This window comes from Osmerus eperlanus, chromosome 28 (assembly GCF_963692335.1).
Source record: "Osmerus eperlanus chromosome 28, fOsmEpe2.1, whole genome shotgun sequence".
Classification (NCBI taxonomy): Eukaryota; Metazoa; Chordata; class Actinopteri; order Osmeriformes; family Osmeridae; genus Osmerus; species Osmerus eperlanus.
Genome location: NC_085045.1, coordinates 4,381,904 through 4,409,022, shown reverse-complemented (window position 1 = coordinate 4,409,022; position 27,119 = coordinate 4,381,904). Strand labels below are relative to the sequence as shown.

Genomic DNA, 27,119 nt, shown 5'->3' with positions numbered 1-27,119 from the left:
ATGTATTGTTCTTTTTAGTAAAAAAACAACAAGAAGAACTATTTAAAACCGGCCCATGCCTACCCGTACCTCTAAATCTCTGGGACATCTGTATTCTCTGTAGACACGTGTGTCTATATTAGTCTGCTCGTCTGTCTATGTTTCTCTTGGAACTCATTACCAGGAAAATCAATGCATGACATTGGTTCATAACACAATTTCTTGTCATCGGCTGGAGACCTCATTCCATCCTCTTAGATTTCTGGCCCAGATTTCTGAACGCAGACATTCACAGGCAGTGGATTTATGTTTTCATTTATCTATCACCTCATTGCACATGGCACAAAATCACCATTCAATTGCACCATTTACCTATCATATTGCACTAATCTATATATACACATCTTATATTGTATATTTCTTAGACTGTTTTTTCTACTTTTATAGTTAAGATTCTTCTGTTTATCGTATGCACCTTGCTGCAACAGTGAATTACTTGTTTGTGTAAACTCACATGGCGAATAAAGCTCATTCTGATTCATGTGCTGTTTACACTATTGTCACATGGACCTGGTCAGCTTTACCAGCAGGTGGCAACCAAGATCAGTAAAAGTTTCTCAGTTACTAAGCAACACAAGCTCCGAAACTTTGAATTGTTATGGTTCTGATTAGTAGCGATCGTGCTTTGTTTTTCCATCTTCTCACATAGACTAGGCTATCTGTTTTCCATTTGGAAACCTGGCTTTCATCACATACAAGGCTTCTTGTACGGTACGCTAATTATATTTTGATCGTTGTTAGCTATAGCTTTAAATACAGTAGAGGTGTGTGACTGAGAAGCTCCATTTGTCTACAGTACAGTATTGTTCAGTAGTTAGTAGTTCAGAAGTTAGTCTAATGCTCACCATGCTCAAGACCAGTGATTCCTAAACACGCATTGGCTGCTAGTCACACTTGGCTGGAGGGGTTGTTTTGAAATGCAATGTCAAAGATACGAAAACATTGAGTTTCACGGGCCGGAAATCGCACCCCCTCCCAATCACCCCCACCCCAAAAAATATTTTTAGACTGCTACACTGGCATATCGTTTGAAAGATAAGATTCTTGTGATTCTATCGATGTCAACCATTTCAAGATCGAGTCACAACAGGTACAAGCAGGTACAATCAACGTCTTTGTTAGACCACAAACGTGTTAGAATACGAATCAGAGATTCCTCACTTAACAAGGCTCAGCGTTGTCCAGTCGTGACGAAAATGGTCTGCAAAATTCCCAAAGGTCCAAACTATCCAACCAAGTAGGGTATTTAGTCCAAAACGATGTACTACATCCATAAATCGCATGAATTCTTGTTGCATCAATCAGCTCCTTTCAGAATTGTTTCCTGGTGTCAAAATGGCCACTGCACTTTGACCTTCCGATTGACACCTCATTTGACCCAATAGGAGCTTCCATGTCCATGTCAATTTGTTTCACAAATTAACTTGCTGACCGTATAGCCAATGAAATGATGAAGAAGGCCATATACAGGTTTATGGGTACCCTACGCCTGGATGTACCCTTAGAAAAACATGTGTAAAATATTCATTTATTGTGGTATTATATCCTACTTTTGACTTGGATTAGATGAGGCTTCATGCTGTGGTCCCATGTGGGTCTTCCAGCTAATACCACCCACCTAAAGGCATCTGTATGCAAAACTATTTCAGTGTTCAAGCTTCTATTAGTCAAAACCAGTAGCACTTAGAGGCATTCTGACCACAACCATGCATGTACTCCAAATAGGTATGCTTTATTTAGCTGTTTTAGGCAAATTTGACAGGATTGTTAAGAGGTTAAAAGTAGGCTACTGAGACTTAGATGGCTATACAGATTGGCACTGTTGTAATGATCTCGCGTTGCACATCCAGGTGGACTCCACCTGAAATGTACATCATTCCCAGCGAGGGTCTAGATGAGGCGCACTGTTTTGGGGCTATGTGCCCTCACCCTTGCTGCTGGGAAACAGAACACCGTATTGGCAGGGGCATCCATCGCCAGCTAAGGTCCCGAACATCAGACAAGGGCAGGCCTGCAGTAGAGGGTAGGTAGCACTGCCTCTTTCATCCGCATCATCATCAATAACACAATTCCCGTGCACCATTGAGTCCACATGGAAGCCGTTTGACAATTCCGATCTTTCAGTTTCCTCCGTGGAGGGGTTTCCCACCCTAAGTGTGGTGAATGTATCTGAATGGGATGAACGCAGAAAACGTCCTACGGTCAAGCTGGTCTCTGAGGCCGATAGCAAGGAAGATGTTCCTGCCAGTCCTCTCTTGTCTCGCCAGTCCCAGATCCTGCAGAGGAAGCAGAATAAGAGGTTAGAGAGGAGGGGGGACACACACTCCGCTATTCTTTATAGGCTCATTTGATCTGAAATAGTCCTTCATGCCTGTATCTAAATGTCTAGTCACCTGTGCAGGGTGGATGGACACTTTCCAGATCTCAACTCGGTTAACCTGAATGACAGCAACCAAAGGAAGGAAGTCAAGGTTGGTTTTACTCAGTCGTTGACTTGCAAGTGGATGCCAAGTCAGTTCATCCTGCCCATGTTACCCTAACAAGAGCTTTTGTGTGTGTTTGTAGCTTAGAACAGCCAATATCAGCCAGTTGACCTCCAGTGAATCACGTTCTCTGATGCTGTGGATACCTCCACAGCACACCCAAAAGAGCCTCACCCAAACCAGGTGACTGGTTGCTGTCTAGGCTGATGTGTATACCGTGTAAGAGACACTTGGGATATTCAAAATGATATGCTGTTGTGGTATAACTCATGTTGTATTCACTTTCTATGCCCAGGTCTAAATCTCCTCATTTAGCTATGAAGGAAATCATTTGCCATCCATCCACCCCATCAAATAAATCAGACAATTTGGTGAGAACTCACTCACTTTACCTCTATGTTTTGTACAACATTGCGTTAGCACTGCTTGAGCTGTGAGCTGTTACAGAACAGAAAGAGTGCGAGGAAGAAGATACACGTGCGGTTCACACCCTTGCCGCCTCAACAAGGAAGTAAGGAAGGCTCGGGCTCGGTCGAGCCCACAGACACGGACACTGACGGCCAGGGGGAGGAGTCCTGTGTGGCTCAGCTGACCCAGGAGCACCAACCTGTGGCTGTTGTCCAGGCCAGCCCACGGCCCCCCTCAACCCCCACGGCCTCTGGTGCCTTCCTGGTGAGGAACAAGCCTGTGGTGTTTCACAGTAGCAGCGTGAGGCTACCGAGGAGCACCAGCCAGCAGAACCTTCCGGTCTACAAACTCAAACTGGACACAGAGGTTAGACCTAGTCCCTCGACCATATGTTATCCCCCTCACCACCAGTGGATATGTTGCCTCTGAATACGTTGTTCCTCACCCGAGCCATGCTAGATACGTTGAAGTCACATGACCATCTCTCTCAGTCCTGATGTCTCCCAGTCCTCCGGGGGTCAGGTCCTCCTGAACAAGCTTGTGTGTGTGACAGGGGAAAACCCATGTCTGGCTGCCTATGCCTGTTGAAGGAGGGAGGGGAGGGAGGGAGGGTTGGGGGGGAGAGTCATGGGAGACCGGCATTGGTTGGGAAGATGCAGGCCCAGATAGCTCTTATTACACGCAACATTTTTCCACTGGATTTCATAGCTCCATGTTTATTTTGTGTTTTCAACGTCTCATGTAGAGAGTGGCCAGTGGTCACGTACCTCCCTGATTAGCCAGGCTCCTGGCCTGGCAGAATGGAAGGAATTCCTGCTCAGATGCTGATAAACACATGTATTAAAGAATGTAAACTCTCTCGACTTGCCAAACCTTTTCAAATATACGGCACAGATGTATATGCGGCTTGTCGCAGCCCACACTTTGCATTGGTAATATCCTGTTGGTGAGTGAAGGGAATGACAGGGATTGGGACCTCATAGGATTTTCGCTTCCCACAAACAGACAGACCTAGCCTACCCCGTTGTTAAGCTTGAGGATGGTATGATTCTGCGGTGACTGTTTTTTGGGGGTCTCGTGATCTCTTCAGATTGGGGTGGATGGCATTGACTGGGAGAGGTTGAGGAGACAAACGTATCTGTGGAAGAAACACAACCTGCCGGCCTACTGTGACAGGGAGAGGCCCGCTGCACTCAGAGGGGACACGACTGTCTGCCCGCAAGGCTTCGGCTTGTACCCTGTCCCCAACACCCCTGTCTACAACCACCCCAAAAGCATTCTGTCCACAGGTAACACCGACAAACAATATTCTGTTCACAGACAGGGTTCACGATGTTTACACTCGAAATCGGTTGCTCTGCTCAATACAACGATTGAATGTGCTTGATGTTGCTTGTGTGTGTGTCTAGGTCCGTCTTTGTGGCGCAGTACGGACAGCATGGAAGGCATTTGTTACGACCACGGTGGCGTCGTGCCACCAGAGTCCACATACCTCTCGGACTTATCGAACAGTGGCCTCAAGTTGTGCGACAGCCCCAGCCTCTGTCAAAACCTGGACCAAGTATGTGTCTCCCAGACTCCTAGCCCAGCGCACACACATTTTTCGATAATATCTCCCAACAATGTGCATTTGGATCATGTTGTGGTCCCTTAGGCCATGGATACTGATGGTCTCAGGGATTTTAGCATGAGCAGTCGGGGAAGCATCGCCCCCCAAAACTCCATGATCCTCCAGGACCCAGCCGTGGAGAACAAATGTGAGCCCCATATTTAAAATTCAATACATGCATCCTGGTGTGTAATTGTAAAAAGGCAGGATCATCTTACTTTCTCGTGTTTCCCTCAGGTTCAGAAGAGGGGGGGGCTGGGTTTGGGATGGAAGGAGACGGGGGTTCGAATCCCGGGGCTCCGGAGAACACAAGCTCAAGCCCAGAGGACCAGGGCTCCGGGCCCTCGGCCCTCCTGCCCCCCCCACCGCCCTGCAGTCTCAGCTCTGAGACCTGTGGAGACGGGTGAGAGACAAGGAGACACTCACCCCACTCGCCCAACCCCCAAGGCTGGCTCCAGCTGCAGAATGTTCTCATGGAGCTCACAATGATCCACACCTGTCATTCGAAACCATTCTTCCATGTTAGATAAATAAATGCCTAATAAAAATCCTATTTCCCCCCCCCCCCCCCATGTCCTTTGTATGTATTTTGTCGAATTAAGGTTTTGTCAGGCAGCAGGTGTCACTGTGGAGTCAGGCAATCTCTCATCACAGGAAATGGCATCATAAAGATTTGCCATGTTATAAGATACGTCAAAAGAAACATCTGCATTCACAGTGTTTTGATTTTGAGGCGTTTATCAAACCGGTCCAGCCAAGCAGCCTCTGCTACGAGCCAAAACAGCAGAAGGGGACGCAGGCTGGGATGAGGCTATAGCCTTGTTGTGTTTATGGAATAGTTGATGGCACCCCTTAGCCTCAGCAGCTGCAGTGCGTGCCCCACGCCCTGTCCCAGGCCTGCGCTGTCGCAGCCCTCCCGGACGCAGGGTGTCGAGGCCAGAGCCCGGGAGCAGGAGGTCGCCTGACCTCTGCCTCGGCTGGGGCACGTTTCCACAGCAGACGCCCAAGCAGAGGTTTCCTGCCGCTCTGCCAGGTGCTCCAGAGGAGAGCCTTCGCAGAGATGGACTGGGGAACACGCCGGGAACCGTGATACGGTCCACTATGCGCGGGCTTGTTTCCCTTCCCTCCCTCCGCGCTTGCTACAGGGCATGCTCGGTGGGATGTTTTTAAACGGCAAGAACTACTGCACTGTGCATTGTTAGACTTCTGAAATCAAAGTTGTCTATGCGACCTTTACCACAGAAGGCCCTGAATGAGTTCACACCTCGCCAAAGTATAAAGACTCCTTTGATGAAGAATGACCTCAAATTAGTTGAATGTCAGAGCAAACAAACTTGCCCTAATTTTAGATGTCCTAACACTGAATATCTGTCATAGGTTATTACTGTAGTGCCTGGCACAGGCCTCTGAACAAACACATGATCTGGCCTCTTAAGGAAATGAATGTTTAATGCCATGAACTGTGTCAATGGAATGCGAATGTCCATGAGGTCTTAGACGCTGACCTGTATTCTCGAACGTTCCATCACCGGTCGACGGTGGAGTGAATGATGGGCTTCGCCCTTCCCTATTCCCATCGCGGCCCCCAGTCACAGTGAGCTTTATGTGTCACCAGCCCCCGTTGGATAACCCTGGAACCTTTCTGTTTACACCTCTCTGTGATAACATTTTCCTCTCTGAATCACAGACGGCACTGTGTAACGGTGCCACGCGGCCCAGCCCCCTCTGTGCGAGCCTCTAACAGGACACTCTCTGTCAGAGCATAGCAACGGCAGCCCCCCACACTAAAGTCTCTTTGAAATGCTAGTTTGTTTATTTTTGTGTACTTAATATGCAGTGTGCAAGCTTAAGAACCTCCGAGTCACCAGAAGGAAAGGCAGCGTCGCTCTCTGATTGCCTCGGGCCCCCCCCCCCCCGTCCTCTCGTTAGCGGACTCCAACGGCGCTTTCGAGGTTGATTTGAAGTATTTAGGGGAATTATTAGAACGGGTTGGCTAACGAGGGCGAGACTTGTTTTGCTCCGTTTGTGTCGTTGCCCTGTTGGAAGAAAATATGTTTGTTTCTTTAGCGGTATTCAGGGCATCTCGACACCCAAGGTGATGTGTTACGTAATCACCTGGCCATGGCGTCCTGGCCTTTCATTTAACTGTATTCCGCTCTCTTTTTACTTAATTATCTTCTATTCCGTTCTCTTATAATCTCTTTTATATTCTCTCTTTCATTCCATTCGGTGTTGCGTTCTGTTGTAATATACCTGTCATTGCAAGAATTCCTAACCCGCAGCCGTGTGTGGGCGTGCGTTGACTATGGGATGATTCAGCATTCGTTTAGGGTTACAGCACGGGGGTTATCACGGGCTTACCTCTCACCCAGACGGAGGGCGTGTCCGCGCAGCACACACTACCTGCGGCACACCTGCTCATGTCAGTCAGACACACAATGGCCGGGTTATTGCTGCGCCGCGGGGAGACGTGCCGGGGGGGGGGGTCCCCTCCGTCTGCTTTCATCACTCCTATTAGGTGGGCCGGAGGAATGCAAGGCCACTGATTCTCCCCTGCACCTCCCGCCCGCCCCCCGCCTGGGCAGCCGCCAGGCTGGATGAGGCTCTCGTGTGGGGGGTGCAGGAGAGCCACACCTGCAGCAGGCTAGGTCATCTTCTCGGCCTGGGGGCCTCGCGGAGACCTGGGCTGGAGGGGAGACAGCGTGGCCCCTGTCATGGGAGGCCAGATGCTCTGTCGGTCCTCTGACATCATCCCTCCCGCCCGGGCCCAGGTGGCTCGCATGGCATGAAGGAATAGAGCGGAGTAGTTCAGCAGCATACTAGAAGAAGAGTTGTTGATACTTTTGAGGGGTTGGTTATTTGGGATGGAGAGTGTATTTGTGTAGGTGTGTGGGGGTGTGTATGTGTGTGTGTGTGTAGGTGTGTGTGTGTAGGTGTGTGTGTGTGTGTGGGTGTGCATGTGTGTGTAGGTGTGTATGTGTGTGTAGGTGTGTATGTGTGTGTGTGTGTGTGTGGGTGTGTATGTGTGCAGCAGGAGGGTTTTGGGACACCATCATGAGGAATCCAGAGGTGACCTGACCTGTGGAGGTGGTGTCATGTGCAGGGGCAGGGTGATGCAGGGCACACACAGCTGACTCCACACAGGGAAGATGTTTACCTACAGACACGTGGGGCTGCTCCCACAGTCAATCTGTTACACAACAGATACAGTTACTGGCTGATAAATGATCAGTAATTGTAAAGTATTCAGCTACAGGGTTGTTTACTTTCACATAAGAGTGTTGGAGAGAGAGTGGAATCCTGTTGAGCAATTTTTCCTGAGAATTTTGAAGAGTTCCTGTTTACCTCTTAGGCCAGTCTATGGCCAGTCTAGTCCCCTTTTGGCACTATCTGAGCTGCTTACAGGAATCAGAGCTGGCAACAGAATCAACATGTCCACAGCCATGGAGATGTAGAGAGGACAGTTATCAAGCCCTTTTAAGAGGCCAGGAGTGTAACCTCAGACCGGTGGCAAAGCAGACATGCAATAGCAGGCTCGAACGGAATACAGTGATGACCTCGCTGTTTTTGGAAATGTTTGTCTGGCTGACAAACAATGGCTGGCTCCGTGCCAGCTGAGGAGTCTGCCAAACAGCCTGCCTCCTCCTCCTCCCCCCCCCCTCACGCCCTCGCCCCCCCCCCCCCATCAGCCCTCCCTCCGTCAGCGTCCGATGCACCGTGGCCAGCACACACATCCTGCCTTTGTGGGCCAGGAATTCCAGGAATCCAGACTCCTGCCCTCCACCTCCTCCTCCTCCTCCAGCCCTCCCCAACTAAGGTGCTCTCAAACATCTCCGGCGTTCCTGGTGGTTTCACAGCGGCTTGGGTGTCTGGAGGCTTGCGTAAGGGCTCCATGTGTGGGTTCGGTGTGTTCCATCCCTGGCCATCCACCGTCATCTCCCCCCCCCCCACCACAGTTCCTGTCCTGGATCCCACATCACAGGTGGGCAGCTTCCACCTGCTCGTCTGGTGCGGCTTCCTGTTCTCCCTCAACCCCGGGGAGGACGCGGGCGAGACTCGTCCACTTTCAAGTCTCTTTCTACGCCCCTGTTCGCTTCTCAGAACTCGCCATGTTTGGGTTATTTTGCGCAATGTACACAGGTGCGTTTCCCCCCCCCCCAGCTATCTACTTTTGGTTTGCCATGTGTGCGCTTGCGTTTGCCCCCTTCTGTGAGAAGTTCCTTGTTTTCACACCCGAGATCCACCCTTAGCTGCCATATCAAATGGGATCAATTACATTTCCTGTGTTTGATAACAGCGTGAGCCAAGCCCTAATGAAGGGCCTTCCTGAACTCCATCAAAACACTTTTTATGTGCCCCGGGGATGACAATGGGAATGTTTACTTGACATGAGAACCTGTGGAAAAGCCTTTGTTTCCTGGAGGGAACACAGGAAGCCGTGTGTGTCCTGAGCGTGGACGTTTGTGTCGGAGGGCCCGGCGCGAGGTGGTGGAGCGCTGGACGAGCCGTTCACGGGGGTTTTCTCGACTTTCAGCATCACCACTTCCCCTGTTTAGAGTGGATTCTCCGCCAGAACGGGATTCCCTACTCACGTTTTCCATTACACCTGTCTGTTCTTGTTTTCCTCCCTCCTGTCAGGCAGGACTCGTACACTGTGTGGACCAATGTCATAACAAACCTGGAATGAAGCTTTTAGTGCTCTTTGTTTGCGAGGACGTTTTTTCTTCTGCTTCTATTGCTTGTCCATATATATTTTTTTATATCTCTTTAGAGAGTTGTAACATTATCCCTGACGATCCCTACATCGCCCGTGTACATTCCCTGTTTTTAAATGTGCGATGCCACGCATTCTTCATCGACACATTCCTCTTTTCATATCGAGGAGGAAAAGTTGTTATTTGAGTTTCTTTTTTTCTTTTCTTTTTTGCAGTAACTCTGCAAAACTCCCCCCCCCCTCCCCCCCCCCCCCCTCCAGACACCTTCCCATCCCTCTGGAGAGAGGGGAGCTGACGTCATAGAGGGCGGTCCACCGGTGTCTATAAGTACAGGCTCTACCAGGGGGGATCTCTCTATCAAGAGGAGCTGAGCATAGCTGTGCTGGTCCAGGCTGACCCATACGGGACCCTTTTCAAGAGTCAGGAACACTTAGACCGGTGCACCTTTTAGTGCACTCACTGCGAACTACGGACAGGCTTGGAGCCACACACACACACGCACAGAACTCTCTCCTCTTTGGATTCGCTCACCAGTTCTGGACAGAACTTTTCTTTTACACGCCTTTATATCCACGGAACATTGATCTCTGATTCATTGAGACCGATTTCTATTTTTCTTTGGTTGGCATCGACACATCCAGGATGTATTCTCTGGTTAGTTTGAGACGGATCGTGTCTACTCTGTTTGTTGTCCTCTCCAGTGCTGCCGCGATGGTGAGTTACACCCCTCTGCTGTTTACCCACATTCTCTCCCCCTCTAGGACTTTACCTCACATTCTATCCCCATCTGGGTGTGTCTAAACTAATGACCATTGAAGTCAAATGCTTCACTTTGTGTTGCTCTGAGAGCTCGTGTTCAGTGTTGCTTTCCTGTGAGTTCTGCATGTGGAATGCTTTCCCCCTCCACACCCCTGACCCCGTGTCTCTCCCTCCCGCTGCCCAGGTAAAGAGCGACTGCTCGGCCCGGTGCTCCTGCCCCACGTTGCCCCCCTCCTGCCCTCCAGGGGTCAGCTGGGTGACGGACGAGTGCGGCTGCTGCAAGGTGTGCGCCAGGCAGTTCAACGAGGACTGCGGCGCCAGCCAGCCCTGCGACCACATCAAAGGCCTGAACTGCCACCTGGGGACGGGAGGCGACCCCGAGAGGGGACTGTGCCGAGGTAAGGACAGGACTGGGGACCTTGCATGACACTGGGAGACGGGCTTTGAGTCGATGAAGAGGAAGAATACTAACGATCGTGAACGACGTTGATCCCTGTGTTGCTCTTCCTCAAATGACTCGAATGCGCCTCAAACGGCTCTTAGCCACATAATAGATTGGGTTTGCCGGATCATGGTAGGGAGTAACACATGGGCGAGGAGGAGTCCTCGGTAATCCTAACGTCTAATCTGGTCCTCCAGCGGACGCCCAGGGCCGCCCCTGCGAGTTCAGCGGGCGTGTGTACCAGCACGGCGAGGACTTCCAGCCCAGCTGCCAGCACCAGTGCAGCTGCATGGACGGGGTGGTGGGCTGCATGCCTCTCTGCCCACATCAGGTGCCCCTCCCTGACTGGCGCTGCGCCCGGCCCCGGCTGGCCCGGCCCTCGGGCCGCTGCTGCGAAGAGTGGGCGTGCGACGACGACAACCACATCAGCGAGGAGCCAGGGGAGCCCCCGCGAGCCACCCTGCCCCACCCGAGGCCCCTCCCCAACCACATCAGCACCCAGCTCCAGGCCCAGGCTCTGCCTCACTACCAGGCCAGCGCTGGCGTCACTTTCCGGGGTGAGACACCACGTCGAACGTCAATGTTCTTAAGTTTGCTTTCTGTGTTTTCGCTACTTCAAGGGTTGCACATACTGTACTGTGTTGTCCCGGTCGGGAACCTGTCTTGGCTGAAGCCTAATGTCTCTTTCCCCCATCCCCTCCCAGAGGTTCTGTCCCTCCCCAAGTCAGAGGTGTTGCTGAGCCCCAGGTGCCTCCTGCAGACCACAGACTGGACGGAATGTTCCACCACGTGCGGAATGGGCATCTCAAGCAGAGTGACCAATAACAATCCAGAATGCCGGTTGGTCAGAGAGACTCGGCTGTGTCAGATTCGCCAGTGTGAACTGCAGCTGGAACTCCCCGTCGGCCTGAAGGTACAGGAAGGATTATGTCCAGATCGTGAACATGCATGTTCTTATTTTGTTTATCGGTGTTCTGATTGGATGCTTTTGTTGTCGTTTGCCGTCCAGAGAGCAAAGAAGTGCCAGCGTACTGTCCGCCCTCAGGAGCCAATCAGGATCACCTTCGCCGGATGCTCCACGGCCCGGCGGTACCGCCCGCGCTCCTGCGGCGCGTGCACAGACGGCCGCTGCTGCGTGCCCTCCCTCACCCGCACCGCCCGCCTCCGCTTCCTGTGCCCGGACGGCGAGGGCTTCACCCGCAACGTCATGTGGATCCAGCGCTGCAGCTGCAGGAAGAGCTGCCAGGGTCACGGCGCCCCCTCCAGGCCTGGAGTCAGCCTGCACAACGACATCCACACCTTCAGGCATTGAGGCCAAGCCAACCCATGAAAATCCCCTCCACCCCCCCCCCCCCCCCACCCCCCCTGTACCACACCTATAACCCCACCCTCCACCTAGCCAAGGGAAGCCACCCCCCCCCCACCCCCGCCCACCTCCAACACATCCCGACTCTGCCGGAGAAAGAAGGCCCCGGATGGGTAGAACTGCTTGCACTTTGCACTTCCTGCCAAGATGACACCAGTTTCCACATGTAGGAGGTTGGTGGCTGGGACTTTGCAGCCAGCTCCAGTGCTCCCTTCATGCTGGTGCCCCTGTAGCAGAACTATACAAGAGAGTCTGCAGCACTGAGCACCACGGGACAGCATAAATCAATAAGTCATATGTAAATGATCCCTTTTGGATGTCAGCTTTGATCTCTTTATTTATTCTTTGGTGTTTTTTGTTTTGTTTTTGAAGTATTGCCAAACTCCTCTATAACCACAGAGGGAAAAGGGAATGGAGTGTGTATGCTTTTGTACAACGGGAATATGACTTTGTGTCATGAGAAAATGTAGCTTGGGACAGCGAATGTGTATGAACATGTAGGTCGTATTTTTGATACATTGATGGTAGATATAGGACCAGTTACCATACTACATATTCATCAATGATTGTAATTAACTGTATTTTGTTGTAAGTCATCATTTGCCTGTTTGTGTGTATGGTTTGTGTGTGTGTGTGTGTTTCTACCTGTCTCCAGAAGTCTATCGTTTTGAATGGAAAATGTGTGGCATTGAGATTTTACGTGTGACCATTTGTATGTCAATATATAAAGAATATAGTTTAGTGTACAGACTTCACTCTAGTGGAGTGACTATTTTTGGAGATCACCTCATTTTTCGGGGTGTGTTTTAAGTGCCTCATAGTATAAAGTCTTTCTTGTACTGGAGGAAAGATTCATTAAAGTATGTCAATGTTGTTCCATTACTTTTCTGTAAGCCTCCAGAACTATCTGAAACATCAAATAAAGTCATTAAATCACAAAACCTGTCGTCCCATTACTTTACATAGCTATTCAGATGTCCTGCTTAGATACGGGGTGCTTGGTGTTTGGACAAGGATACTGCAGCACAAAGCTGGATAAACAAGAGCTCTTCCTGGGTATGCACAGGCCTATCAGAGGGGCTACGTCTGACGTTTGTTCGGAGAGGGGTCTCGAGAGGCCGAGGTAGAACCGAGGGCGGAGAGACAGGAATGTTGGGGAAGGAGGAGAGAAGAGGCTTCTCCTGTCTCCGATGGAACCCGCTCCTTCAGGTTCAGGTCCTCCTCCAATGCGTAGACATGCAGGCCGGCTCTGGAGCACAAACATAGCGGCACGCTCCTAAATTCAACACCCCTGCCGCCTCCTCCTGTCTGCCCCTGTCGTTCCCCTCCTCTCCCTGCTGTCCCGTCTGGCTGGGAACACACTGACCTCCGGCACGATCGTGGCATAAGCGCTCGCCTTATTCAGCGCCAGCCCCGTTTCCACAGCACAGCGCCGCGAGGGGGTACGCTCGACAATCCCACTCTCGATAAGTCCTGCAAAGCGTCGGGGAGAGCTCTTAACTCCCACGTTTTGGGATGGAGGGTGCGTTTGTGAGTTGGCTGCGTGGGAAGGTATGGGAATGTGGTTCAATCGATCACTTTTATGGATCCCTTTCATGCATCTTTGCCCCATGGGTAGATTCTTTCCCTATGCTCCAGACAGACGTGGATCAAAAGCACACATGGCATTCCATCATCACCATGGAGACCTCGGGTTCTATCTGCCACCATCCTCATTAAAGGCGCCACGGCTCCCATTGGCTCGTTGTGCTCTGACGGTATTCCTCTCTGCTGAGGATGATGATGTTTGTCCGGTCGGGCTGTTTGGACTAGTAAATTCAAGAGAAGAGGGCCCTTCACAGAGTTATTGCGCACCAAAGCCAGTGTCCCGTGACAACATTTGACAAGTCGTTTGTCACAGAGAGGTTCTCACATTTCGGGAGACAGCCATGGCAAATACAAGATTTGGGCATTCGTGAAATACTTGGTAGTTCAGGAGAAGACAATGCCCGTGAAACGGGGTTCTTCTGAGGATCAGTATAAGTAGGAGGAAAATAGTTCTGGTTGAATGGCTGAATGATGTGGAAGTAATGTGTGAGCTACTGTCGGAAGTATAGGAAAGAAAACGTGAAGTGTGAGAAGGGCTGTGAGATCCTGCGTCTGTGATTGTTTTGGCTGCAGAGTCTCATCCTGCAGATCTTGGATAGCACACTGGAAGTTACAGGTGTCGTCCAGTCTCACAGAGAGCCGCGAGTTTCACCACGGCCCCGACAGAGGAACAGGAAATATGTCGGAAATCAACAGGGCCTCTGGGAAGAGGAGGCAGGCAGATAGGGCACAAGGTTACAAACGCCTCAACCAAGGACATATTTTACTCGGAACAATGGCCATTCTATTCTGATGAACCTTCCCATGCCACTTCACTGTGGGGATTGCTCTTTCATTCTCTGTGTTGGTCCATGTCCATACTGACATATTGGAAGAGGCAAGGGTTTAAAGGATACCCTCACTGACGTTTTAAACCTTGCTACACGTCGGAACAGCGTGGTTCATCGGTGTCTCTAGCCTCACTGCTGTTTAGTTTAGTGTGAACCCAGCATCATAGGGAACACTGTCCTCTGCTGGGTTTTAGCAAGCAGTGCAGATCCAGGCCATACCAAGGAACTGTGGCGTCGTCTTTTTCCATGAGGTTAATTTGCTTCTCTTTTCAGGGGAAAGAAAGTTGGATGAGAAATGAGCAAGAAAGCAGTGCGTGCGGTATGGGAATTGTGGAATGAATTGCTATGTTTAGAGACAGTAACAGTTTAATAGTTTAATCTAATGAGGGTATGAATGGATAATAGTCCGACACACACATAAATCATTTTGACATTAACCACACCCCCTAGACGTCTAGTGGCTGCATCGCGTATTATGTTTACTACGTCACCACAGAGGGATTTAAATACCCGGTTGCACAATTTTGTAAATAGTGTAGAGCTGTCAAAGATGGCAAGGTTATTGTAAGCAGCGCGTGAGTGATATATCTAGCTATCGTTTTCAAAAGTTGCAGCGGATTATCTTTCCATAATTTCGGAAGTGTAGTTTGATCTCCAATTTTTTGCGTTTTCTCAGTTACATTTTCTCTCAATTATTTGCAAAATTTGCAGTGTATCCATGCACTTTTTCCTAATACCAGAAAATAATGGCTTTTAGAGAAACGATTGTTTGTTAGTGTAGCACAATTAGTCTACGATTTTACTTGAAGACTGTGTCGTGTTTACTGGAATCAAGTAACTTCTTATTTCCATTCTTTGGAACATCAAGGTAAGCATTATTTTTTGGATAAGTAAATAAGATCAAATTATATATGCACACATTGGAAAAAAAATAAGCCAAACTGTTAATACAAATGTTGTAGGTACAACATTTAAATGTTGTCCCTATCAGTGGTTTGGCCTTTTTAAGTTTGGCAGCATGGGACTGAAGTTTTAACCGACAGTCATCTTTTAGCTCCCCCTTTATCTGTACTAGCATGTGTGTTCATGTCTTTATCGACAGCAAATGTTGGTAACACTTACAATAACACATCCAGTATTCAGTCATTGCCATAGAAAATAACCCCATAACAGCGTTATAAACAAAGTGATGATCCCACTAACAAAATACATCAGTGTGAGCAATTCCTTTTGTCAGTTCATACTGTAAGGACAAGTGATAAGAATAACATAGTTGTTTTATTACTATTCTTGCAATGATTGCCAACCTCTCCAGGTAATATAGCTTTCAATCCATTTTGGTTGTCATTAACCATGACCTCACTGCGATTTTAATAGCCTCTACAGTCTGCATTATTTCCAAATGCATTCAATAAACCAAACTGAATACAATTGCTGCTTGTGTTCAGTAAAACCGGATGCAAAATCCTAACCCCGGTAGACAACCAGTGTTGTGAGTGAAGCTTTTGTGTCGCAGCCTCTCCAGTCCCAGCCTCTCCAGCCCCAGCCTCTCCAGCCCCAGCCTCTCCAGCCCCAGCATCTACAGTCCCAGCCTCTCCAGCCCCAGCCTCTCCAGCCCCAGCCTCTCCAGCCCCAGCCTCTACAGTCCCAGCCTCTCCAGCCCCAGCCTCTCCAGCCCCAGCCTCTCATTGCCCCCCCTGTCTCCAGCAGCTCCCGTGGGCCGCCATGGTGAACAGCCAGGCGCCGTGTGGCGGCGCGTCCCCGAGGTCGTGTGCAGGGTGCGGGGGGAAGATAGCCGACCGCTTCCTGCTCTACTCCATGGAGCGCTACTGGCACACGCGCTGCCTCAAGTGTTCCTGCTGCCACGCGCAGCTGGGCGACATCGGCACCTCCTGCTACAGTAAAGGGGGCATGATCCTCTGCAGGAGCGACTACATCAGGTGAGCTCCGGGGAGGTCGTGTGGCGGGGGGAGGAGAGGGGGGCTGGCTGTGGCTGCCAGGTCAGGCCAGGAGACTGAGCTGGCTCTGCTTTCCATCCTCAGGTTGTTTGGGCACAGTGGGGCATGCAGCGCCTGTGGCCAGTCTATCCCTGCCAACGAGATGGTGATGAGGGCACAGGGTAACGTCTACCACCTCAAGGTAAGAACCCACGTGGATGTGACTCCTTTAGAGACGACACACACATGGCGACACGCCCGGCAAGCCGATATAACCCGCGTTCGGAATGGCGAACGCATTCGGAGGAGATCCAGCACGGCCATTCTAACCCCCCACTTCTCTCTGACGTTCCCAGTGTTTCTCCTGCGCCACCTGTAGAAACCGGCTCGTGCCGGGGGATCGCTTCCACTACATCAACGGCACCATCTTCTGTGAGCACGACCGGCCGGGCTCAGCCCTGCTCAGCAGCCACCTGCCCCCCCTGCAGTCGAACCCAGCTCTGGCCGACCAGAAGGTGAGACAGCTAGCCTGGTTTCTCCCACACTAATGGTCAGAATGGGATGGGGGATTCAGCAACAACAAACCCCCAAAAAACATCTGTAAAAACAAGTGAATTTTACGCTGAAATGCATATTGTGTTTCAGAGATGACATGAAACGACACATCTGTTATTCCTGCTGACATAGCTGTCGCCCTCTGTTTCCTCACCTAGGTATGTTGAGTGATTAGACGCAGGTGCCGCCACCAGTAGTTCCCATCGTCTCCTGAGGACTCCTCACCCCCGATGCCGTGTTTGTGGATTCTTTTGTTGAAGTCTTTTGACCATGGGACAGTTCACTGCTTACTAAGTTACCCTGAGATGTCAGAGACAATAGCCAACATCCAGCCTACACTTTGAATGGAAAGGAACCCAGAAAGAACAATTTGGACCTCCAGTAAAATGAACTGCTTCTTTAAAAGGACTGGGTCTACCTGTTTCCGGTTGCTGATTCCCAACTGTGTGCATATCCAAACCTTGAGCGAAGAGCGTGACTCTTGAGGATGCATCTCGTGATGTACAGTAGAATGTGGCTTATTCCCTACCGTGGCTTTCACCTTTTCATCAGAAGAGGAATCCCAGAAGAAGTGCTTGACGATAGTTGACTACAAAGGAACTCTGTTATACATTGGTCCCGCAGGGGAAAGGGACCATTTCTGTCTTGAATGTCTGTCTCCATTGGCCGATTCTTGATTCGTGTCACTTCCTGTTATTCTACCGTCTTACTTTGTGGTTTTAGGGAACCAAACGAAAAAGGCAACCATGAAAGATAAATGTCCATTCTTTTCATGATGGTACTGTGTGTTCTCCAGTAGAGTTATATTTCTTTATTTCAACCGATGCTTGCTCAACATGTGAAATTGAAACAAAAAATCCTATTAAAAGATTTTACTGTACCGTGAAGTCAGCTGCGCTAATTGAAGCCCTTATGCTGTTTGGTTGCATTATGTTGGTCATGAGGTATTGCGCAGCATTGTGTTCGTTTGGCGCACTCTTTTCCTTCGCTCGACTCCAACCCTGTATGGTGAAAACATGCCTGATTACCCAGAGGAATGGAATTAGAGGGCTTGAGCACTGACCATTTACAGAAGCAATTAAACATGAGCCATGTATCTGTGCTGAGGGGGCTCCTGGGCGGCTGAACTTTGGGTATATCCCGTGGCTGACTCGAATAAATACTAATCTGTTAGCCAGCCTAATTAAAGGGGAGTGGCTCTTTTACGTCCTGAGCCTTTGAAATAATTGCATGTTCTTACTGTTTACCATGTTGCAAATTCAAAGTAAACCTATTTTATTTCCCAGCTCTCCTCGCAGGTCTCTCGTCGGCCTTTAAGTCATGGCAGTGTTTACTTTAGCTAATGAGTTCAGATCGAAAGGTTTGCCTGTTCGATGAAAAGGAGCTCTACGTTAGCACGACTGTAGCTTACTTGGAAGCGCATGTGCGGTTTTAGTCAGGGATGATTGTGTGGGATTCACGGCATTAGGAGAGCAGAGCATCTGCCAGGCTTCAAATGAGATCTGTACTTTCACACCTCGGCAAAGAGTATGGCAGCCATCAAACATGCACCTTAATGCGCTTAGCTATTTGAAAAGTCCCACTTGTCATGGTAGGTGCTGATGCCGCATCAATTATTTATTCCACGTCTGATTGAAAAGCATCACGCAAATTCATTAACGTATGCAAATGATCACAATTACAATTATCTTCATATCTAGATAGTGAGGAAATAAAAACCTCTGCACTATCTGAATCCCCAGCACACCACAAGTTAGACTTTGCATTCAAACCAATCAAGCCTCATCTACATATTACTAATTAGCTGAAGCATTTTCAGATGCCAATTAGCAGGTCTCATAAAAAGACTCTTTGCCATGAGGCGTTGTCTTTTATCGTGGAGTCTGCAGGTGTGTGGATCACCATGTAGCTTCTGTCATAGGCAAGTGTTTATTCTCGCTAATTAATCATATTAACACATGCAGATGAGTGTAATTGCCTTTGCTTCTCCGCCTCATGCTGTGTGAAGCCAGGATATTTATACAAGCTGCTCAAGAAGTAGAGGCCCAGAGTGGCATCCCTTAGACCTGCCACTCCTCTGATCCGAGTTCCAACACTCAGACTTCCAAGCTCAGCTCGCCCAATGATCCTGATGATGATGAGGATGATGGTCCCTGAACCGGCCCGCTAAGACGATCATCTCTGGCTGGGAAGGAGCTTTGTGTTGACAGATAGGTGTGCATCAAATGTATTCATGTCGTCTTTCAATCATAGCATTTACACCTATGCTAACAAACATGTTTTTAGTCAAACTAGCTTTGAAGGAAAGCTTCCTCTAAAGAGGTTATTGTGTAGTTACATACTGTAATCATGCAGCCTCCTGCCTACATGTTTCTTTCAATGTTACACATTCTTCCTGTGTCCATAAAAAACGTCTGAAAGTATCTGGTTTTCTCTTAAAACATGTCCATCAACGAGAAGCCGCGAAAACACGAAGAGAATGTACTTTTTTTATGTCATCGTGAAGAATGTTGATTTAGGTGCACGTGTTACGCAATATAATCTCACTAGACTGGTTGATAATGCATCAGGAGGAGATAGGAATGTACCGGAACATGTTTATGCCGACAGGAACGTTTGCAGCCCCAAATCAATGTCGTGAACGAGTGAGGAAGAAACGGGTGTAATGACAAAGACGAGACTTTACAACTCCGAGCCTCACACAGGAATGTCAGGGAGGGAGCGGGCGGAAAGTTCCCTCGCCCAATCAGAATGCTTTGAATAATTAAACTGATCGGCTTAATTAGCTCAATTACGTTAATTTGACCACGGAACACGGCCATATGGTGAAAGGAAACAAAAGAGGGGGGAACTAATTAAAAGTAAAATAATGAGGATTTTAATTAACTGGCTCCCCAGACAGCAGCGCGCAGGGATCAGGAGCCTGGTGCCATAATTAAAGTGCTGTAACGCTGGCAACATCGCTCCTCTCTTTCTTATATCTGTGAGGGCTCTATCCATCTAATTAAATCTGTAAATAAATTAGCAACATTGAGGGTTCCTGCTTGACTTAACACCGCCTGCAATTCACCACCGCCCCCCCCCCCCCCCCCCACCTCAACCCCCCCAATAACACGCTCACCTTAGCTCATATCTCACAAGCCTACTGTAGCGCCCAGATGCAGAGGTTGTGCCAAGGTCTGTCATTAACACACATTTATAGATAGGGTATTTGAGTATTTGTGTGTGTGTGTGTGTCCCTGCATGCGTGTGTTTGCGGTACTATCATGTTTGTGCAGGCTGCTGTCTGTGTTTGCTCCCTGTCCTAACCCCTAATTCTCTTTAAAATGGTATCTACTCAGAACAGCGGGGCATCACAGCACAACCAAAGGTGACACCAGCCCCTCTGCTCTCCTGCTCTCTCGAAAAAAACACCCCCACATCCTCCTTTATCTGTCTGTCTCCATCCCTCCAAGTTCAACATCCACACTTACCCTCTCCTCCTCCTCCTCCTCCTCTTCCTCCTCCCTTCATGTGACACCCCTGCAACCACCTCCCTCGAAAAACATGCACTTCATTAAAATGCATTCAGACTGACGAGAGAGAGAGATCCATTTGCATATTAAATTAACAGCCACTTAAGGGGTTCTGAGGGAACTGTTACACTGTCAGTTCATCCAAATGAAGAGCAAGCATGCGTTCAGCTGTCATTACCAGGGCTGTCATTGTTTGCCACGGTTGAGGAATGGTGTGTGTTCAGCGCCATCATGGTTGACAGACAGGGAACAGAGAGAAGACTGACATCCCGTTCCCCGACATGCCCCCCCCCCCCCGCCACCGTCTACCTCTGTCCGACGTCGAGCAACAAAACAACGGTCGGATCTCCGCCTCGCGCTGATTATCACAGGTGCGTTCCGCGTCGGGGCGGGACCCAGGGGGTGTCGTATCGACACACAACCGAGGCAGACTGTGGGAGAGCCTGGAGGGGAATGTTCTCACAAGAGAGCGGGGGGAGGGGGTGGGGGGACAGATGCTCTGCTCCACTCAGACCTGTTACTGGAGAGACGTTCCACCCTGCACCGAAACACGTGTCCTAACGCGGCGTCACCGCGGCGACCTCGTTAGCCGAGCGCGCGTGCGTGTTCTCCTGTCCGACGCCGGGCTCCACCGGGCCCCTCGCACGCCCTGACCCCCCAGGCTCATTCCACAGGCTCCCAAACAGATCTCCCATCAGCCTTCCTGTCATGGAAACTGATCCCTACCAAAAGGGGGGGGGGGGGGGGGGGGGGGGGAGGGGGGGGGACGGTCCGGGAGACAAACCGATCGTAGATAGGCGTCGAGGGGCCTTTGTTCTCTCGGAAGTTTGTCTTCGGGAGGTGCCGCGATAGGCCAGAAGTGTTGGAAAAGGCCGGGCCCTCGTCGGTAGGTGCACCAATGCAACCCCCCCCACCCCCCACTTCCAGGAACCAGGTGGAGCCCACGTGCGTTCATTAGCGCTGTTTAATGAGGAGCAGATGCAACAACACTCTTTTTCTCTATTTCTCTCTCTTACACATACACTCTCTCTCTCTCTCTCTCTCTCTCTCTCTCTCTCTCACACACACACACACACACACACACACGCACACACAACACAAACCTATTCATTCTGGCCCTTTGTGGAGGGTCTCTCACAGCACGGGCGTGCAGGCTTCATTTGCCCAATTTAGATGAATGACTGAGATCATATATCATTCTCTCATGTCACCCTGTTGCTTTCCACAAGAAGCCGGGTGAAAAGCAAGTCTGGTCCGATTACGGAACAATGAGATCCACTGGGTGTTGCCCCCCCCCCCGGCCTCTCCCCCCCCCCCCCCCCCCTCCGTAATGAAGTGCTTAGCTTCTCTTTCTTCACCTCAGATTGGCCCTGCAGCGTGTCCACTATGTCAGTCATCCCTGTCATTGACTCACACATGTTTTAGTTTGCCCTTCTCCCTACTGGGGGGAATGGGCTGTCTGGGTCTGCAGCAATGTGCAACCCCCAACCCCCCCCCCCCCCTCCCACCCCTCCCCCCCTCTCCCCTTCAGCTCTGATCAAGAGGGCATGCTTTCAAGAAACGATCCCTTATTGCCCATTAAAGTTAACTCACAACATCCCAGCCCAGGTCTTTTAATTGAAAGGGCTGAAACCTGAAGAGCAGACTGCCGCGGTGGCAGGCTGGCTCTGGTGGAGCTGGGGCTGGTGGAGCTGGGGCTGGTGGAGCTGGGGCTGGTGGAGCTGGGGCTGGTGGAGCTGGGGGATGGTGGAGCTGGGGATGGTGGAGCTGGGGGATGGTGGAGCTGGGGATGGTGGAGCTGGGGATGGTGGAGCTGGGGGATGGTGGAGCTGGGGATGGTGGAGCTGGGGATGGTGGAGCTGGGGATGGTGGAGCTGGGGGCTGGTGGAGCTGGGGCTGGTGCCACGTTGTGGAGAGCAAGCGGCCTGGACCTGTGGCCCAACGGAGCTGCCCTGTATGTGAACTGAAACACAGAACAGTGTACTCCTGATAGTCCTGAGAAACCCTTACTTTCATTAGGTTTTTATGTGATTCGTGATCAAAGTGGCTGTGTTCGGTTACTTTCCCCCTTTATTGTGAATGGGGTCTGATTAAAGCTGGCGTTTTTTCCCCATTTTCTGTCTGGTCTGAAGTAGGTGGGAAGTGAGAACGATGCTGGTCGGCGGCGCGGCGGCGGCTGAAATGTCACCGCGCGTGCCGGCGTGCTCTGGCATTTTGGAGAGAGATATCATTCGAGAGCCGGGGTTAAAAGGCACTCAAGCCCTGACTCACTGGCCACTCTCCACCTCGGAGAGAGGAGCTGAGCTTTTTTTTCTCTCTCCCTGTGAGCCCCGACACTGACAGGCTACCCAGCTAGACAACGCTCTGGGTCTTGGGAGGCAGGCTAGTGACGCTCTCCTCTGGTGCACCGGGGCGAGGGGCCAACTCCCCCCATGGCACTCCTGGGTGTCTGTGCCTTGGTCCCTGGCTTGATAAGCCGAGCCAGCGTGCCCTCTTTCATGCTGCTACCCCACCTTGGAAATGCCAGCACAGGGCCAAGGGCAGAGCTTTCCCCAGACAACCCCAGCTGAGGCCCACCTCACTGAACCATGGGGCCCATCTGCCTCTTATCAGCACCCACACACCTGTACACACAGACAAAAGTGCAGTAGCATGTGTGTGTGGTTGTGTGTGTGTGTGTGTGAGGCTCAAGGCCTACGAACGGAAGTAGGGCAGGAACAGAAGAATCACACCTGTTTCTTCACAGTGCCAATGGTGTCAGTTAGTGGTTTTCTCAGCTCAGGGTCTGTGCGTGAGCCACGTCGCACAGCTGCCGAAGCGGAACTTTCTAGGCCCTGTTGAGGTTCATCGGGAGAGATAAGACATTTGACCAACGGTCACTCCACCATCTCTGCTCAGAATCTCTCTGTCAGTTGGCATAAACTGTACAACGTCTCGACGTCAATTTGCATGTACTCCACGACTGCAGTGAAAGACGACAATCTCTTAGAAGATCTTCCAGAGACTTGGCTTACATCTAATTCCATGGATATTTTGGGCATGATTAAAACATATACTTAGACGTTTGACCCCCCCCCCCCAAAAAAAAATGAAACGTCCCTTTCGAAAAGACAGTCAATTTGGTGTGTGCCTGTGTGTGCCCGCAATGCGACTGTGTGTGTTTGTTTTCTATAATTGTGTAAGCCAATGAGGAACTCTGATAAGCCTGGTGGAGCCAGAGAGACGGCAGACACCCTGCAGTAGACTGAAAGATGTCTGCTCTGATATGAGAGTGGAAGCGAGTAACAGAGGTCTCTGGTTTTTTCTTTTTCTTTTTTCTGGCTCTCCCTCTCTCCCTCCGTCCCTCTCTCTCCCTCTCTCTCCCTCTCGTTCGACTTTCAGACCCACATGCACACGCTCAGACCTCTTAACCTGCAGTGGCTTCTCGAAATCTATTTCACCCTACCCACTTGTATACACAGTGGCATGTCCTTGAGTAAACATTCCTCCGTGGAAGCGAGTAAACAGATTCATCCTAAGCTCTCCACTTGAATCTCTGCTCGTATGATTTTTATCATGGGACCGTTTGTTGTCATAACCACTCGACCACGGTGGCTCGGCATTCCAAGAGATGAAGAGTCCTTCTGGAAACTCCAACGTCAGTTTTTATGTCCTTCGGAGAGGAATTCCATCTTCCTCCAAAGGCTGCGGAGCCTTTCGATGGTCGCCGGGTGAAAGATGGTGGATCAGACAACAGTGGTCAGAAAACGTTCGCGACTCAACTATGACAGGACTCCGTTCGCCATGTTTCTCCTGCTAACCGTCCTGGGTGTGAGGGGTGTACAAGGGGTTGAGCGACATAGAGAAGGCAAGAGAGAGAGAGAGCGCAAGACGAGAGAGAGAACTCTGTTCTCCATGTTTTTCCTGTTCTGGGCGTGAGGGGTTGAGTGACAGAGAGATAAGGCGAGTGAGAGAGCGACAGAGAGAGAGAGAGAGAGCGGTGGGTTAAAAGCCAATTGATTGCGTGTTGTCGGCGCATCTGAGTGCCTGCGTGTGTGCGAGCGAGAGTCCCCGTGTGTGTGTGCGCCCCTCACCCCGTGCCTCCTGTCTCTGTTTTTGAACTTGCTAGATGAAGCCATCTGCGGGGGTCTCCAGGGAGACCAGCCTCCCCAGTCCCCTCGGCTCCACTCCCATTTTCTGCTCCTGCTGTAATGGGAAAATTGCTGTGTCTTTACGCTCTAGTTGGGATTGGCTGTGTTGATCAGCATTGCAGGGACAATTAGAAGCAGCTTTACTGAGAGGCCCTTTCGAATAAAGCTGAGGCATCATTGGTGGCCGACAAACACACTAGACCGAATCCGACTGGTGCAGGAGCAGACCCTCTCCTTCCCTCAGACCCCAACACCTCGCCTCCGCGTCAGGTGAGAAGCTCTACACGGGGAGACGGGCACAGGCCATGGAGATGTCGGGGGGCAAGCATCGATTTGCATTCATAAGCACTTCATGATCGTCGAACACGTTGTGCGTGGTCTTCGCTGGGTTTTTTCGCGCTAGGAGGGTCCTACTTTGGGTGAGTGTGTGTGATGAGCACATCATTATCTCTGCCAGTCTCACTAGAGTTACCATCCCCTCACACGTCGCCAACATGAAAATGAATCAGGCAGCCGTCTTGCTGTGCCGACGGTTCCTCAACTAATTATGATAGCACAGGCAAAAAAGGGTCCAGCAGGACTGGGAGGTGCTGTAGGAATAGACTGGACCACGGTTTGTGTTCATAGGCAAGCAGAAATATGAAGGTGTGGGGAGAGGGGGTGGGGAGAGGGGGGGGGGGTCAGGGACATTGTTTATGAGCTAAGTGAAGTGGACCATCACGTAGGGAGTCAAGCAAAGGCCAAGTTAGCGATGGAAGGAGCGATTAGAGGCGAGAGAGGGAGGGATGAAAGAGAAGGAGGCACTGGAGCAACATTCCTCTGTAGTCTCAATCCCTTTTTTTGCCCACTGCTCTCCGTAACAAAACACCCCTTCTCGATCCCTCTTCCTCTTCGATGGAGAGGGTCATGAGCAACAGCAATTTCCCAAATCAGCCCCAAACCCAGCCCTTCCCCTCTTCTTGAATCTTGTCCTCGATACAAATCAAGAACACAAACATAATCAGGCGCCAAAAGACTCTCCTCCATACCCACCGACCCTCACGCACACAGCAGGTCTGCCAGCTCAGAGAACCAATCATCTCCGCATTCTGAAACTGTTCATCGTTATTCAGAATTCCCCGGAGTTCTCAAGGGATCGCTTCTCCGGTTCCCTGGAGGGAATGTGGTCAAATAACCACCAAAACACAGCTCGGCAGCTGCCTGGTCTCCTCTGAACCCAGATAAAAGCTACAATAACGCTAGGTGAGTCTGCGAGGCTCCGTTAACAGCACATGGCTAATTGGCCGTAAATGAGTCCATCTGGTGGGAGTTGGAGTTCACTGAGGCAGCGTGAGGACTAGCAGCTCCCTCTCACCACCACCCCACCCCCACCTAGCCCTTCTTATCCCCGCATTGCTGAAAGCCACACCCCCCCACACACACACACCCTCTCTCAGACCACCGGGACTGGCCTCACCGCCCGTGACATCCTCAGCATCCGTCTTAAGAACCTCACGACCGAGCTCCTCAAACACAGCAGGATGTCTGAAGGCCTTAGCTGGGCTCACGTTGGGAGCCATGGCCAAATCTTGCAGGTTTGTTTGCGGCCTGGTTGTGCAATAAAGAACGTCATAAAGCTGCCGGGGGAGGCGTCTGTTAGTCCCATTCAGCATCGCACCTTGCAAAGCCCCCGAAACAATCACTACCACTAATGTTGTGTGACATTATGTTCAAGTTGCATTGCTAAACCATAACACCGTCCCTAACCCTTTAACCTTTAGGTTCAGATACCCATGTCATTTGACTGGTTCCACTCTGAAAGATTCAGACCTGTTGGCGACAGATTTGTATTATCAGGACCTCTACAGCCCAATGGTGAAGTGTGTTTGTTTGCACAGCTTGCTGATCAACAGTATAACACTATTGCCACCACAGCTGATGCCAGGACATCTGGACTGGAGGCTTTAGTGTTGTTTTAGGTTGCCCTGTTTACCGCATAGCTGCCTGCCTTTGAGCCGGAGATCTGCACAGTTTCTACACAAAATGTGTCAAGAACTTTCTCTCTATGTTCATTGGTCATCATTTTGGTCATCATTAGCCACCTCTTAGCGTTCCAGCAGGCCAGAAATCGCCCCCCCTCCCAAAAAATAGTTTTAGACTGCTACACTGGCCATATATATCATTGGAAAGATACAATTATTTTGATTCTATTGATGTAAACCATTTCTAGATCGAGCAACAGCAGGTACAATCAACATCTTAGTCCGACCACATACGTGTCAACAACGTGAAAGCAAACAGAGTACTCACCTAGCAAGGCTCAGAGTTGTCCAGTTCAAAACATCCCAACGAAAATTGTGTGGTTACATTCCCAAAGGTCCAAACCAAGTAAAGTATTTTGTCCCAGACAATGTATTACATCCATAAACAGCCACAAACTATTGTTGCATCAATCAGCTCCCTTCAGAATGTTTTGGATACCCTGGTCAAAATGGCCACTGCACTCTGACCTTTTGATTGACACCTCATTTGACCCAATAGGATCTCCCATGTTCTGTCCATAGCCTTCTAAAGCCAACCAGGTGGCTCCAAAAATCTGTGTGTTCCCCCCCCCCATCAGCTCTGTCTGGGTTAAAAAATTACACTTGCTGACTGTATAGCCAATGACATTCTGAAGAAGGCCATATACAGGTTTAGGGGTACCCTACGCCTGGATGTACCCTTAGAAAAACATGTGTAAAATATTCATTTGTTGTGGTATTATT

General features: G+C 50.3%; 4 protein-coding genes and 1 long non-coding RNA gene across 12 annotated transcripts; 4 read left to right on the top strand and 1 right to left on the bottom strand.

Moving 5' to 3' along the window:
- Positions 1–603: 603 nt before the first annotated feature.
- LOC134015208 (uncharacterized) lies at positions 604–2,772 on the top strand. 2 transcript variants are annotated; one of them, XM_062454589.1, is made up of 5 exons: positions 604–750; positions 1,890–2,062; positions 2,164–2,338; positions 2,441–2,510; positions 2,605–2,772. In XM_062454589.1, exons 2-5 carry the CDS (start codon positions 1,906–1,908, stop codon positions 2,707–2,709), a joined length of 507 nt encoding a protein of 168 aa, XP_062310573.1. In that variant the 5' UTR covers positions 604–750; positions 1,890–1,905; the 3' UTR covers positions 2,710–2,772. The 2 variants fall into 2 exon arrangements, with proteins under 2 accessions (XP_062310573.1, XP_062310572.1); XM_062454588.1 differs by lacking the exon at positions 604–750 and having other exon boundaries at positions 1,840–2,062.
- Positions 2,181–26,924, bottom strand: LOC134015210 (uncharacterized). Of its 5 annotated transcripts, none has more exons than XR_009929082.1 (8): positions 26,665–26,924; positions 7,619–7,729; positions 7,174–7,358; positions 4,758–4,930; positions 3,336–3,511; positions 3,130–3,207; positions 2,433–2,477; positions 2,181–2,315 (listed from the first exon to the last, which is right to left on the bottom strand). It is a non-coding gene; the product is annotated as an uncharacterized LOC134015210 (long non-coding RNA). The 5 variants fall into 5 exon arrangements; XR_009929083.1 differs by having other exon boundaries at positions 3,130–3,191; XR_009929079.1 differs by having other exon boundaries at positions 2,433–3,207.
- LOC134015207 (uncharacterized) lies at positions 2,820–5,072 on the top strand. The gene is made up of 6 exons (XM_062454587.1): positions 2,820–2,893; positions 2,970–3,296; positions 4,021–4,219; positions 4,340–4,491; positions 4,585–4,687; positions 4,777–5,072. The coding sequence occupies exons 1-6, from the start codon at positions 2,840–2,842 to the stop codon at positions 4,944–4,946; spliced, it is 1,005 nt and encodes a 334-aa protein (XP_062310571.1). The 5' UTR covers positions 2,820–2,839; the 3' UTR covers positions 4,947–5,072.
- Positions 9,612–12,695, top strand: ccn1l2 (cellular communication network factor 1, like 2). 2 transcript variants are annotated; one of them, XM_062454729.1, is made up of 5 exons: positions 9,612–9,968; positions 10,198–10,411; positions 10,653–11,012; positions 11,160–11,368; positions 11,465–12,695. In XM_062454729.1, the coding sequence occupies exons 1-5, from the start codon at positions 9,897–9,899 to the stop codon at positions 11,765–11,767; spliced, it is 1,158 nt and encodes a 385-aa protein (XP_062310713.1). In that variant the 5' UTR covers positions 9,612–9,896; the 3' UTR covers positions 11,768–12,695. The 2 variants fall into 2 exon arrangements, with proteins under 2 accessions (XP_062310713.1, XP_062310712.1); XM_062454728.1 differs by having other exon boundaries at positions 10,653–11,368.
- Positions 14,782–17,617, top strand: si:dkey-90l8.3 (LIM domain transcription factor LMO4.1). 2 transcript variants are annotated; one of them, XM_062454590.1, is made up of 5 exons: positions 14,782–15,106; positions 15,946–16,178; positions 16,281–16,377; positions 16,532–16,690; positions 16,889–17,617. In XM_062454590.1, the coding sequence occupies exons 2-5, from the start codon at positions 15,964–15,966 to the stop codon at positions 16,895–16,897; spliced, it is 480 nt and encodes a 159-aa protein (XP_062310574.1). In that variant the 5' UTR covers positions 14,782–15,106; positions 15,946–15,963; the 3' UTR covers positions 16,898–17,617. The 2 variants fall into 2 exon arrangements, with proteins under 2 accessions (XP_062310574.1, XP_062310575.1); XM_062454591.1 differs by lacking the exon at positions 14,782–15,106 and having other exon boundaries at positions 15,863–16,178.
- Positions 26,925–27,119: the final 195 nt, after the last annotated feature.

Coding starts and splice junctions, on each gene's coding strand:
- LOC134015208 (XM_062454588.1), top strand. CDS start 1,840: ATGGCTATACAGATTGGCACTGTTGTAATGATCTCGCGTTGCACATCC. Junction 2,063..2,163: donor GGGCAGGCCTGCAGTAGAGG/GTAGGTAGCACT, acceptor CCGATCTTTCAG/TTTCCTCCGTGGAGGGGTTT. Junction 2,511..2,604: donor ACCAAAGGAAGGAAGTCAAG/GTTGGTTTTACT, acceptor GTGTGTTTGTAG/CTTAGAACAGCCAATATCAG.
- LOC134015207 (XM_062454587.1), top strand. CDS start 2,840: ATGAAGGAAATCATTTGCCATCCATCCACCCCATCAAATAAATCAGAC. Junction 2,894..2,969: donor CAAATAAATCAGACAATTTG/GTGAGAACTCAC, acceptor GAGCTGTTACAG/AACAGAAAGAGTGCGAGGAA. Junction 3,297..4,020: donor AACTCAAACTGGACACAGAG/GTTAGACCTAGT, acceptor TGATCTCTTCAG/ATTGGGGTGGATGGCATTGA.
- ccn1l2 (XM_062454728.1), top strand. CDS start 9,897: ATGTATTCTCTGGTTAGTTTGAGACGGATCGTGTCTACTCTGTTTGTT. Junction 9,969..10,197: donor TCTCCAGTGCTGCCGCGATG/GTGAGTTACACC, acceptor CCCGCTGCCCAG/GTAAAGAGCGACTGCTCGGC. Junction 10,412..10,652: donor CGAGAGGGGACTGTGCCGAG/GTAAGGACAGGA, acceptor CTGGTCCTCCAG/CGGACGCCCAGGGCCGCCCC.
- si:dkey-90l8.3 (XM_062454590.1), top strand. CDS start 15,964: ATGGTGAACAGCCAGGCGCCGTGTGGCGGCGCGTCCCCGAGGTCGTGT. Junction 16,179..16,280: donor TGCAGGAGCGACTACATCAG/GTGAGCTCCGGG, acceptor TTCCATCCTCAG/GTTGTTTGGGCACAGTGGGG. Junction 16,378..16,531: donor GTAACGTCTACCACCTCAAG/GTAAGAACCCAC, acceptor TGACGTTCCCAG/TGTTTCTCCTGCGCCACCTG.